The 14,149-nt window shown below is 43.9% G+C and overlaps 2 protein-coding genes and 1 pseudogene across 2 annotated transcripts in view; 1 reads left to right on the top strand and 2 right to left on the bottom strand.

The window, feature by feature from the left end:
• LOC115895524 overlaps positions 1 to 747 on the bottom strand; it is an 863-nt pseudogene extending 116 nt beyond the window's left edge.
• ANKRD62 (ankyrin repeat domain 62) overlaps positions 1 to 14,149 on the bottom strand; it is a 301,061-nt gene that overhangs the window by 18,129 nt on the left and 268,783 nt on the right. The gene's annotated exons all lie outside the window — the stretch shown is intronic.
• Positions 11,252 to 14,149, top strand: part of LOC115895537 (piezo-type mechanosensitive ion channel component 2) — a 40,737-nt gene continuing 37,839 nt past the window's right edge. The window contains exon 1 of the mRNA XM_030926210.1: positions 11,252 to 11,412. Within this exon, the coding sequence (XP_030782070.1) occupies positions 11,276 to 11,412 (137 nt within the window). The 5' untranslated portion in view covers positions 11,252 to 11,275. The remainder of the gene's footprint in view (positions 11,413 to 14,149) is intronic.

The raw sequence follows: 14,149 nt of genomic DNA, 5'->3' as shown, positions 1-14,149 counted from the left end.
GGGACAGCAGGTCTTCGCTCAGCTGCGCCACAGTCTCCTCGACGCAGCCCTTCTTCCGCATGTCTTTGCGCACAATGGACCGTATTTGGCACTTGTGAGCAGCTGCTTCCAGGTGACAGCCCAAAGTGTTCATAGGTTCCAGACTTCTCCAGAACAGCTCAGTGATCCCAACTGCCTGAATGGATGAACTGTCCAGAGGCCTCGCAGTACTTCTCGAGCACAGGCGTGGGCATGGGCTCCTGTACTCGAAGGGTGAATTGTAGGTGTAATGGGACTGGAATAACTTGTCTCGCTCACGGTCCGTATTGGTTGGCCGCAGGGCCACCAACATGCAGGGGCTCTTGCTGGCACTATGGCTTGCATCCCTTTGAGTCTTTAGCAATGTGAGGCAGGGAGGCTGCAGGCCACAGGGTGCCCTACCTTGGTTCTGTCCCCCATCCAGGTAGAGGCCATCCCAGGGTGCCACGTGCCTGACAGCCAGTACTATTTACAGAGTAGGTGCTGTCACTGCGACACATGTGTCCACAGTGGCCCAGGTGCATTTTGTGAGAAGGGCTGCTGCTCAGGCTGGGGCTGCAGTGCTGGGAGGACTGCCAGAGCCAGGGACAAGGCCAAGGGCTGAGACCAGGGGTACAGTGGTAGCCCATCTCGGTCTGAGGGCTTCAGCCTATGGTGCAGGGATGGGAGGCTGGTAGGCAGGCTGGGGGGTGCCTGGTCATACCCCTGAGCCCGCAAGTCCAGCACCATTCTGTCTTGGGGGTCACATCCAGCTGGGTCACTCCAATCCTCCACACTGTTGACCTCTGGGGATATAAAGAGCATGTGGAGACCAGCATGAGTGGGTGTGACCAGAGGACCAGCAGGCCCTGTGCTCCACATTGCCTCTGCTGGGCCGTTGGTGGGCCCAGACTCTGCTACCAGGGCTCTGATTGGCTGCAGCGTCCATTGCCTCCAGCAGACTCACCCAAGTATGCTGGGCTAGGGGAAAGCACTTTGTTTTCGTTTTTGTTTTTTGAGACAGGGGCTTGCTCTGTCACCCAAGGTGGAGTGCAGTGCAATGATCATAGCTCCTTGCAGCCTCCAACTCCTGGCTTCAAGCGATCCTCCTGCCTCAGCCTCCCAAAGTGCTGGGATTAAACGCATAAACCACCGCACCAAGCCGAAAGCAAGAGTTTTAAACACCCATCTAGATGGTAGTTACTGGAATCCTCTCAGCCTGAGCTCCTGAAGGCAAAGACTGAGCCTCTTACTCATGATTCTAATCTCTGCTCAGCACTCAATCTGGGAGGTGGTTCAGTGCAGCCACAGCTACCTGGGCTGATTAGGTAGGTGAGAAGGCCTCAGGGGCTGACTTCTGCCAATGGCATCTTCTCATAGCCACCCCTGTCCACCCACCTGGTTTTATCCACATCCTCCTGCCCATTTGGCCTCAGTCAATTTGAATGTCTGAAGGCCCCATGCTTATGCCAGTACCCCCAGAATGCCCTCTCTCCTCTGAGCCATCTGTTGAAATCCAAATTAGAATCTGCTTTTGGGGGGCAGAGGGAAGTTTCAGCAAATCCAAGCCAATCTCTGGCTTGTCCCCTATCTGAGGGATCTTTCCAGTGGTCGTCCAAGGCCAGTGTCAGGGTGCTCACCCCAACTCTGTTCCAGGACTCAGTCCAATCCCGTCTGCCCCCCAAGACTGCCTGGAGAGCCTCCAGCTGCCGAGCTCCCTTGCCTGCTCAGCAACTCACTTCCAGCATTTCTCCTCTCTCCTGCATCCTCAATCTCTTCCTCTCTGCTGGAGTCTTTCCATCAGCATAAACACATGCTGTTATTTCTCCATCTTAAAAACAAAACAAAACCCTCACTAGAACCCACACTCCTCCAGCTACAGCCCTGCTGCATCTCCCTCCATCTGCTTCTATTGCAGCACATACCTCAAGTCATCTATACCCAGTCTCTAGTTCCTTCTTCCCCGTTCTCTCATATCCACTCCAATTAGCCTTCTGTTCCTGGCTCTCCATCCAAATTGATCTGATCAAGGTCACCAGTGACCAGCAATGACCTTCATATCAATCAACACCTGATACAATTAATCACTATATCTTGAAAGCCAGGCGCGGTAGCTCACACCTGTAATCCCAGCACTTTGGGAGGCTGAGGTGGGCAGATCACCTGAGGTCAGGAGTTCGAGACCAGCCTGACAAACATGGAGAAACCCCATCTCTACTGAAAATACAAAATTAACTGGGTGTGGTGGTGCATGCCTGTAATCCCAGCTACTCAGGAGGCTGAGGTAGGAGAATCACTTGAAACGGGGAGGTGGAGGTTGTGGTGAGCCAAGATCGTGCCATTGCACTCCAGCCTAGGCAACAAGAGCGAAACTCCGTCTCAAAAAAACAAAAATCACTGCATCCTGGAAACATGCTGTCCACTTGGTGTTCCAAACACACTCAAGCTTAGTTCTCCTACCTCGCTGGTCATCCGTATCTCTATGACCTCTTAACACTGTAATGTCCAGGACTTGTCTATGGAAACTTCTCCATTTATGTTCACTCCCTAGGTGTTCTCATTCACTCTCGTGGTTTTAAATACATTAGCTCAGACTTCTTCCATAAACTTTAGACCAGTGTGCCAATTTCAGTGCAATTTGTGATTATCCCATTTTTGTATATTTCAGATATTTTTTCCAACCCAAGGCTTATATTTTGATTTTAGTTTATGGTATATGCGATCTGAGCAATTATTATTTTTTTTCTTGTGTCAAATTTCCCCTTGCAGTTTCTAGGTTTCCATCTTGCTTTTAAGAAGTCTCTTGGCCAGGCGCGGTGGCTCACACCTGTAATCCCAGCACTTTGGGAGACTGAGGCAGGTGGATCACCTGAGGTCAGGAGTTCGAGACCAGCCTGGCCAATATGGTGAAACCCTGTCTCTACTAAAAATGCAAAAAATTTGCTGGGCGTGGTGGCAGATGCCTGTAATCCCAGCTACTCGGGAGGCTGAGGCAGGAGAATCACTTGAACCCGGGTGGTGGAGCTGAGCTGAGTGCAGTGAGCTGAGACCACACCACTGCACTCCAGTCTGGGTGACAGAATGAGACTTTGCCTCAGAAAAAAAAAAAAAAGAAAGAAAGAAAAGAAAGTCTCTCCTCCCAAATATGATGCAGATGTTTCCCAGATTTTCTATTAATTTTACTTACATCTTAATTTTTTTTTTTTTTTTTTTTTTTTTTTTTTTTTTTTGAGACTGAGTCTTGCTCCGTCACCAGGCTGGAGTGCAGTGGCACAAAATCAGCTCATTGCAACCTCTGCCTCCTGGGTTCAAGTGATTCTCCTGCCTCAGCCTTCTAAGTAGCTGGGACTACAGGTGCCCGCCATCACTCCTGGCTAATTTTTTGTAGTTTAGTAGAGACAGGGGGTTTCACCATGTTGGCCAGGATGGTCTGGATCTCCTGACCTCGTGATCCACCCACCTCGGCCTCCCAAAGTGCTGGGATTACAGGCGTGAGCCACTGCACCTGGCTACATCTTAAATTTTTATTCTATGAAGTGGAGATCTAATTTGTTCACTTTTAGATGGATAGACAATTATGTTTTTCCAGTTTATTAAGATGATTCGTCCTTTCCTACTGGATTTAAATGCTTCATTTGTCAATGTCAGGCTCCCATTTCTTCTCGGGTATGTTTTCAGACTCTATTTTGGTCTTCCCTTGTATTGTCTCGCTCTGGGCCAATGCCACATACTATTAAGTCTAGTAGCTATAGAGTTTGTTTTAATTTTTAGTGAGGCAAGCTCTTCTCACTACCTTTTTTTTTTTTCAAAATTGTGTTTGCTGTTCTCAGACATTTGTCCTTCTGGAATGTTTCAGTCAGTTATAAAAATTTGTTCTTTGGTCATCTTGAAAATAGCTCGTTGCTCTGCGTCATGAAGATTATTTATTGTGCACGTGCAGCACAATCAAAGACAGCAATAATTTAAAGATACTCTTTTAATGAATATTTACTCAGCACTTTCTTGGTACAAGGCGTCATGTCTTCCAGACAGATGAAGCACGTGGATCCCGTTCTTCTGAAGTGGCAGCTGTTGTCATATGTGCCTCATGTATACCGTAGTAACTAATTCGATCCTTGCAACAGCACAGGGTCATTTTATTATCCCTGCTCTACAGAGGAGCAAATAAGGTCCCAGAGAATGAAGCAACTTGCCTGAGGTCACACAGCCATTCAGTGAGTAGTGGGTCTGGGATTCCTACTAGACTAATTTGTTCTAAAGCCTTTCATTGTAACTGGTAGGCAAGATAAGTATAGGGGAAAAATTCCTAATGATGTCAAAACTGCAAAGTTCCATTTTAAAAAGTAGAGATAAAATAATGTGGGACCTGAGGGAAAAAGGATTTCTTGTAGGCAAGCATGGCTTCAGAGAATGCTCCATGAAGAAGGGAGTATTTGCACACAGCCTGACATTCTAGCAGAAGAAAGCAAGCCCATGCATAAAAAATAAAATAGGCCAGGTGCGGTGGCTCAAGCCTGTAATCCCAGCACTTTGGGAGGCCGAGACGGGCGGATCACGAGGTCAGGAGATCGAGACCATCCTGGCTAACACGGTGAAACCCCGTCTCTACTAAAAATACAAAAACTAGCCGGGCGAGGTGGCGGGCGCCTGTAGTCCCAGCTACTCGGGAGGCTGAGGCAGGAGAATGGCGTGAACCCGGGAGGCGGAGCTTGCAGTGAGCTGAGATCTGGCCACTGCACTCCAGCCCGGGCGACAGAGCGAGACTCCGCCTCAAAAAAATAAAAAATAAAAAGATAAATAAATAAATAAATAAATAAAATATAAAGAGCAGGTCAGCTTAGCTGGTCAAGACCAGATGTGGAGCAACAGTAGTAAAGAGGATAGCAGAAAATAAGTTTGAGAAGATTCCTGGAGTCAGATCATGAATGACCTTAGATAGGGTTACCAGATAAAATGCAGGAAACTGAGCCAGGAGCTGTGGCTCACGCCTGTAATTTCAGCAACTTGGGACTCTGCAGTAGAAGGATCACTTGAGGCCAGCAGTTTGAGACCAGCCTGGGAAACATCTCTAAAAAGATTTTTTTCTTAATATAGTCAGGTGTGGTGTTGTACACTTGTAGTCCTAGCTACTTGGGAGGCTGAGGAGGGAGGATCACTTGGGCTCTGGAGGTCAAGGCTGCAGTGAGCTATGATCACACCATTGCAGTCCAACCTGGGCAACAGAGCAAGACCTGACTCTAATATATATACACACACACACACACACACAGAGACAGAATATATATAGGACATATATATATTAGAGAGATATATATACACACAGAGAGAGAATATATATAGAACATATATATTCTCTATACATATTTCCTGGGCTTCATATATATATATATATATGTATATTCATATATACACAAATATATCTTCTCTCTATATATGAAGCCCCGTTTGAGTTTTTAACATAACAAACAATGTTTAGCTTAAGTATAATCTGGACATATTTCATGGAACATACTTATACTTTAAAAATACAAAGACTTAAAATACGTACCTCAAACTTCACTTCATTATTTCAAAATTCTCGAGATGCTCTCCCTCAGAGCAACAGTATGAGCAACATGCCCTATCAGATAACAACATCAACACCAAATTATAAGTGTTTTAGCCTCATCCCTGGGTCTATTTTGTGTCTCCTAACCTGATTTTTTCATTTTACTTTCTCATCTACCTGTTATCCTGTTATATTTCATATGTAACCATAAACCACCTTATATCCTTTTTGTAAAAAGGTTTATTTGGAATCAATCACTGGTACCCAAATAAAACCTCAAAAAAAATGAAGATTTCTTAAAGAACTAAACATACCCTTCAATTCAGCAATCCCACTACTACATATATATTCAAAGGGAAGAAAATTATTGTATCCAAAAGGTACCTGCACTCACATGTTTATTGCAGCACTATTCACAATAGCATAAATATGTAATCAACCTAACTGTCCATCAACGGAGGATTGGAAAAAGAAAATGTGATATATGTGTATGTCATGGAATACTACTTAGCCATAAAAATGAATGAAGTCATATCTTCTGCGCAACATGGATGGAGCTGGAGGCCATTATCCTAACGAAATAATGCAGAAACAGAAAGTCAAATACCTTATGTTCTCACTTATCAGTGGGAGCTAAACAGTGGGTGCACATGGGCATCCGGAGGGAGGGCAGTCATAGACACTGAAGATAATCAAATGCGGGAGAGTTGGGAGGGGGGAGTTAAGGGTTGAAAAATTACCTGCTGGTACAATGTTTGCCGTTTGGTGATGGGCACACCAGAATCCCAGACTTTACCATGACACAATTTGTGCTTGTAAGGAATCTCCTAAATATATGTTTACATTTTCTGAAATTTAAAATTTCTTGTTTATCTTACATTCAAATTTAACTGGCTATCCTGCCCTTTTACTTGCTAGATCATTTTAGCCTTAAATAAGAGGATATGAAATGAAATCCTATAATGTCATTTTAAGATATGACAAACATTTTCTATAAAGAACCTCATAGCAAATATATTTATTTATTTATTTATTTAAGACAAGGTCTCACTCTTTTGCCCAGATTGGAGTGCAGTGGCACAATCATGGCTCCCAGGTTCAAGCAATCCTCCCACCCTCAGCCTCTCAAATAGCTGGGACTACAGGTGCGTGCCACCACACCCAGCTAATATTTTGATTTTCTGTAGAGACGAGGTCTCACTATGTTGCCCAGGCTGGTCTCAAATTCCTGGGCTCAGGCTATCCTCTCTCCTCAGCCTCCCAAAGTGCTGGGGCTACAGACATGAGCCTCTGCACCTGGCGTTGATAGTAAATATTTTTAGGTTTACTATTCATGAAGTCTCTGTGCAACTCAAACCTGCCATTATAGGGAAAAAGCAGCTATAGACAATATACAGACAAATGGGCATGACTGTTAAATTCGAATTTCACATAGTTTTCACATGCACCAAATATTATTCTCCTTTAGATTTTTCAACTATTAAAAATATAAAAGCCATTCTGAACTCACAGGCCATTTGACAATAGTCAGCCTGCCAGTACTGGCCAGTAGACACCAGCGAATGTAGTTTACACATCCTTGGTTTACATAATTTTTATGCTGGCATGGAGTAAAATAATCTAAGAGCTATGAATTCGAGCAGATTTTCCCAAGGAACTCTTAAAATAGACAGAATGTCCTGGAGTTAATTATAAAATTCCTTTTAATCTAGAAGAGTAACACTGGCATTTAATTTACCCTAAATGGAATTTAACTCATCTTTATTGAACACACTTGGCAGGTCCCGTGGAATGGGAAGATCGGGAGGATGAACCAATCAAAAAGAAATCTGACGGACCAGGTAACAAAATAACGATAAATATGAGCAGTGGGAACTTTGAAAATGATACCTGCCCAGATGGTATATAATGGAAGGCCGCCTGAAAAATTGTGAATTGAACACTGTTTTCTGGACTATGAGTAAATAATCAGTATCCCTTGGAATCTCATCTCCACTGAGATTGCAAAATGACCCTTTTTTTTTTTTTTTTTTTGAGACGGAGTCTCGCTCTGTCGCCCAGGCTGGAGTGCAGTGGCCGGATCTCAGCTCACTGCAAGCTCCACCTCCCGGGTTTACGCCATCCTCCTGCCTCAGCCTCCCGAGTAGCTGGGACTACAGGCGCCCGCCACCTCGCCTGGCTAGTTTTTTGTATTTTTTAGTAGAGACGGGGTTTCACCATGTTAGCCAGGATGGTCTTGATCTCCTGACCTCGTGATCCGCCCGTCTCGGCCTCCCAAAGTGCTGGGATTACAGGCTTGAGCCACTGCGCCCGGCCAAATGACCCTTTTTAAATTTTTTTTTTTGAGACAGAGTCTGGCTCTGTCGCCCAGGCTGGAGTGCAATGGCCGATCTCAGCTCACTGCAAGCTCCACCTCCCAGGCTCATGCCATTCTCCTGCCTCAGCCTCCCGAGTAGCTGGGACTACAGGCGCCCGCCACCTCGCCCGGCTAGTTTTTTGAAGTTTTTAGCAGAGACGGGGTTTCACCGTGTTAACCAGGAAGGTCTGGATCTCCTGACCTCGTGATCCGCCCGTCTCGGCCTCCCAAAGTGCTGGGATTCCAGGCATGAGCCACTGCACCCGGCGGCAAAATGACTCTTAAAAGTAGGTCTGGACTTTACGCAGTTGGATAAAATGTTGCATTAGTTTCAGTTTGTAAATTCCTTTAGGCATCTATGAAGGAGGCTTTCAGGGAGCAACTTCTTAATGTCCCATGGAAGCCGTCAGAATGGAGGCAAACAAAAGTACTGGCAATTGTTTTTAAAAAACACAGAAAGGAGGAGGCAAATGAGAGGTAAGTAGGACTGGGGAAGTTAGAGATACACTAGAAGGTTAGGGCCAAACTCTTCATTTTAGGAGGGAAAACCAGGCTCAGTGAGTTGGTGACTTGTTCTGGATTCCACAGGTAAGAGTCAGGGAGAGAACCCTTGTCTTCTAACTCCGGGTGCAGCCACAGTGCCATCTGGGCTCCTCATAGTATGTGATTGGGAGGAAGGTATCTTTATGCAGGAAGAAAAAAAGGCAAAAGCCTCCAAATGAAATGAACTCGATGCCCTCTGGCCCTCTCTAATCATGCCGTTTTTTCATCTGCTTTGGAGCGCCTGTGCAGTTACCTATCAGCAGACCAGGCGTCAGGCTCTTTGTGTCCTCACACAAATGCCTCCAAGCCTCCCTCTGCTGGCACAAAAGGAGACTTACTGAAGGCCACCTAGTGCCCTCCGCTGTGCCAGTCCTGAAACCCAGACTTCCAGTTCTAGGTCATCGGACACACATACATGTGGACCTGGACACTCTTACTGCTGCAAAGCCTCACACCATAACAGCAGCTAACACTTCAGATCACGTGTCTTGTTTCTCAGGCACTTTTTCGAGAATTTGGAGTATATTAACTACTTTAATCTCTCAAAACAGGGAACTGAGGCAGAGAGAGATTAACCAACTTAATCTCTTAGTTGTATTAACCAAGCCTATGTAACTGCTAAAGAGTGGAGTTGGGATTTGAACCCAAGGAATCTGAATCCAGAGTGTGTGCTCTTAACCACTGTGTCCTACTGCCCCTGTAGTTAAACTCGAGTCCTCACTTTCCCTGTTGGTGAGTCGTCACCCAGGTTCACAAAGCACACGTGACTCATGTCCCCAGTGCAGCCGCTGCAGCCTTACCATCAGGCCTACCATAGCAAAACCATGCGGTAATAACGTTTATCTTCATCCTTTCTAAGAAAACAATTGTGAAATGAGAAAAATAGGTGTTGAAAATATAAGGAGCTGCTAAAGTTCATTGATGGGTGTAACTCCCAGCCTTTCATCCTCCAGAGCCAAGCTTCCCCTTTATGTCTACACAGAGCAGCTAGAGGGGCGATCTGAACGACTGTGAGAAATACATGCCTCGCTTGAGATTTTGTAGAGGATGTGAGGAGGGGTGGGAAGGGAAACGTCGGTGCTCGTGGCATCGCCTCTTCAGTGGCCACAGCGACTCGCTTCATTCAGCTTCGAGAGGCGGCCGTTCTCTTCCTGTACCTCCTTGTCAGCAAAAGATACCCTCTCCTTTCCTTGCTTCCTAAACATACCTCATGAAAGACTGTTAGGTGTGACACAGTTTCAAGGAGGTTTGGGCGTCACCAAGGTAGTGACAGCACAGGCGGGAGACATTCGCACACAGAACATCAGATGTCACTATATACAGATATTGTGTGAGGAAGCTAGAGAAAATGTCATGAAGAAGATCAGAAAGAAGAGAAAATATAGTTGCTGTTCAGTAACTGGAAGCAGACCATCATAAAGCTCTTCATCCTTGTCGTCTTGCCCTCGAGTGGGCTGAGGAGGAGGAGGAAGAAGAGGGGTTGGTTTTGCTGTCTCAGGAGTGGCAGACGCAGAAAAGGTGGAGGAGAGAAGGTGGAAGGGGAAGCAGGAGAGGCAGGCACTTTTGGTGTAATTTTACTGAAAACAGTCCACGCAGTTCAAACCCATGTTGTTCAGGGTCAGCTCATAGGAGCTGCTCTGCTTGCTATTTCCACTCAAGATTGCAAGTTCTATCCTGATGTGGTCTGCCACTGCATGTGTGCAAAGCCCCACGAGAGCTTCCTGCACGGCAGCTCTCCTCCGTGCGTGATGAGTATCTGAGTCACAGGCCTTTTAGATGCACAGGGCAAGAGCCAGGTCCGATTTTTGGTAGAACATCGCTGTTCTACACAAAAGCAAAATCAATGGTATTTTGTTCCTTTAACATCTTGCTGCTTTTCTTTCTCCTAGACAATATCATCAAGAGGATATTTAATATTTTGAAATTTACCTGGGTCCTATTTCTGGCAACAGTGGACAGTTTCACCACTTGGCTTAACTCCATTTCAAGGGAGCATATTGATATATCTACAGTTCTGAGAATTGAACGATGCATGCTGACCAGAGAAATTAAGAAGGTAATACTGCTGGTGTAATTCTTTTTGCTCCTTCCCACATTAAGAAGACATTAAAAGTCAATGTCCAAAACTCCAGGTAGGATAAGACAAAACCCTTTCTTTCCAGGCAATTGTTGCATAAACCCTTTGCTTTTCTGTGTATTTAAATCTATTCCACACTAAGAATTAAAATGATTAAATGTGCATGCACGTGCACCTACACACACGTGCACACACACACATACACACATCACAGAAGGGCAACTTTATTCATCCTATCCCTCCCCTCACCACAGTTTGCAGGTGTACAGACATTGCCTTGTTCTATATCCCTATAGTTAATAGAGAATTATAGTTTTAGTCTAGAAAGTGTAGAAAGTGGTGGTTTTTTTTTTCTCCCTCCTGAACACTGAAGTCTGGAAAGTTTGATCTGAAACTTTTTTATAAGAAAACTTAGGACATATGCAGAACAACAAAATATATGGTTTAAAGATTGTATTTAAAAATAATAGTTCATTTCTTGAAAAGTTACCATGATTTAGTAAAATTATCTACCTATAAGAAGACACTTACTTAGATCTACCTAGTAATGTTGGAAACCACGTATGAAATGAGTCGACATCAATCCCCACTTGCCTAGCATGGTGCTAATCCTTATCCAGGCATGCACGGGTACGAAAAGCTGTCTGCGCTGAGAAATGCTGGGCGGCTGTACAGGCAGGCGCCTGCCTCCATAGGAACGGTGGCAATGTCTCGTTCTCCTCAGGGCAACGTTCCGACTCGGGAGAGCATCCATATGTACTATCAGAACCACATCATGAACCTTTCCAGAGAGTCAGGACTGGACACCATTGACGAGCGACCCGGAGCTGCTTCAGGTGCACAGACAGCCCACAGGATGGATAGTTTAGATTCACATGACAGTATCTCCAGGTATTTCACTTTCTAACAATGGGTTTACTTTTGACGAAGGTAAATGAGGTGAATGTCATCAAATATAAGAAACGAATGTGTGAGGTGAAAGTTAATCAAAACCGTGCATGGACCCCCACCCTCTTCCAGCTGTCACCGTCTGTACAACAACTATAAGGAACATTGTCCTTGCCTAGAAGGAACCAGATAAAAGCTGGTATCAATAAGACACTGTTAGCTGTATCTGTATGACCCAAAGGCACAGTATAGAGATTTCCAAGCTGGAGGCAAGGAAGAATGATCCCTCCCAACCCCAAAGTTACTATTTGTGTCAAGGGTTATATCCTTATTGCCTTTCAAGATAGCTGATCCACAAAGTGTCTTCTACATTAGGGTCTTCTACTTCTGTGGCTATCTTTGATCTTTCCCTTCAGAATTGTTACCTGAAGGTTTGTAATAAAAATTCCCAGAAAGTATTCTGTTAGCTTCTATCTCCTCTGAGTTTACTATTGTACGCATTGTTTCACAACAGGATTATCAGATGACACAGTACTAATGGATTCGCCAGGGGCCAGCACTAAGCACTGTACCTGAGTTACCTCAATTTATCCTCTAAGACCCTGCGAGATGCATGCTATTATTATCCCTGTTTTGCAAAGACAGAATTCAGTTACAGAGAGATTAGGAAACATACCCAAAGTCACACAGCTAGGATGTATACAAAAGCGCACCCATAATCTAAAATCATGTGGTTTAGCTCAGAACCCAAGCTCTCAGCCACCGTAGTGTGCTGTCTCTCATTGCCTCGTCCTGCACCACGGGCCAGCTTACTGCCTGTCCCAGAAAAGCCTCCGAATTCTTTGCATCACAGTGGTCTGGATAGCTGGTGACAGAGCTAGATTCTAAGTTAAAACAGAAGTCCCTGTCTTAGGAGGTAAAATTGCCTTGTTTAGGGTGAAGAACTAGACCGAATGAATTACACCTTATAGCCACCTTCACAGGTAAAGAATTGTATCACTGAGAACATTCATGTTTTACTTTTTTCATGAAACATGTTGAGTATCAGCCATTCTGTGCCAAGCCCTGGCCTCGATTCTGGGAGAGGCCTATAAAGATAAGAGTAGTCCCCTAAACGGTTTAGCCTAGGAAGAACTGAGATAAGGCCATTACCTCCTAAAATGCTTGCCCTGGGGAGGACAGTAGAGATGGGTGTCTCTGGCTGCTGGTCAGAAACTCCTGGATGGCTTTAGAGTCACACTTCATAGCAAGGCACTAATGACCTGGAAAAGTATTTGTCCTTCACAATTGCTGGATGTATTTCCAGATGAAATAGGAGAGGGAGCTGAGACCATTTTATTGATACCAAACCCAAAATAGACAACTGGACATTGGACTGAGTGAGGAGATGTGGGTAAAAAAAATAAAAAAAGTCTTACTCTAAAGTGCTGTTTAACTGTTGCTGCATTCCTGTATTTGAGCCTCTCTAATTAGGCCTATTATTTTGCTACCCAATAATTATTATTGATGCAGATCCGTATTTATTGGTATGAAAAGATCTTTGTGAGAGAGATACACAATAAAATATATACATATATTTTGTAAAAATCCAAGTTTTAAAATAAGATGTATGCTAAGCCTAATTTAAAATATATGCATTCATGCCTAGATTGATTTAGAAGTAATATTTGTGCAAATAACACTGTGCATGGATATATCCCTGCCTGCCCCCCTAAAATAGGTATTGATTCTTTTAAAGTCTTTTGAGGGATAATAAAAGAGACTGTATTTTTCTTTTAGTTTGTTAATAATCTTTGCTTTTTTATGAGTTTCAAAGACACAGATATTTCATCTATTATTGTATATTTTTGTGGAAAGAAGAAACGTTTAGGACAGAAACTATGATTTCAAGGTCAAACATTTATTTCCTAATTGAGATTCAGTTTAAAGCTTTAATTCATAGAATAAAATAATTGATTATTAGAAAACTATGTCATCATAAAACTTTATTTTTCAGTTTCTTTCTACCCAAGAATATGCATATTTCTCAATTATTAATTTCTGAAATCATTAGTAATGTCAAAAGTTACAAAGAGAACTTTTAATATCATGTCCTTCCACTGGTGAGTGTTACCAGAGTCTCATTGTGTCTTCCTGGAAACCTCCCACAATCAACATTTTGAAAAGGGAGCTTCTGTCTTCTTCTTTGACAGATTCCATTCAGACAAAGGTCATTCTTTAGTTTGAATTTTATTTTTATTTTTTGAAAACTATTATAACTGTTCCACTTGGAAGCTTCCAGAAGTATTAAATTCATTCTTATTGCAACAATCTATTGGTCATTGTATTTAAACTGAATCATTCTCTCTTTAATTTAATTCAACGCACTTAATTCATTTTAATGCTAAAACTTAAAATCCATATCTACCCCCAGGTTACCTAAGTCCTTAAGTAGTCCAGCTAGGTCCTGCCTTAATCCTACAGGGACCCTGCATGGGCAGGTCTAGGACAGCCTACAGGTTTGTGCAGCAGGGTGGGTGGGGAGCCAGGATTTGTCCGAATGTAGTGAGCACTCGAGATGCTGACTGGTGCTGCCTCCTAGTTACAGGGTGAACAAAGGGATATTGGGTATCTAAACATTTCTAATCTACCCACTGTAGGAACTATTCATGATCAAACAACCGTTTTTCAAAAAACGAGCATGATAGGGTGAAAGAAATGCTGAGATTCTCTACATGTACACGTCCCAAATGATGTTTCT

This window comes from Rhinopithecus roxellana, chromosome 21, assembly GCF_007565055.1.
Source record: "Rhinopithecus roxellana isolate Shanxi Qingling chromosome 21, ASM756505v1, whole genome shotgun sequence".
Lineage (NCBI taxonomy): Eukaryota > Metazoa > Chordata > Mammalia > Primates > Cercopithecidae > Rhinopithecus > Rhinopithecus roxellana.
This window is presented reverse-complemented; position numbering and strand designations above follow the sequence as displayed.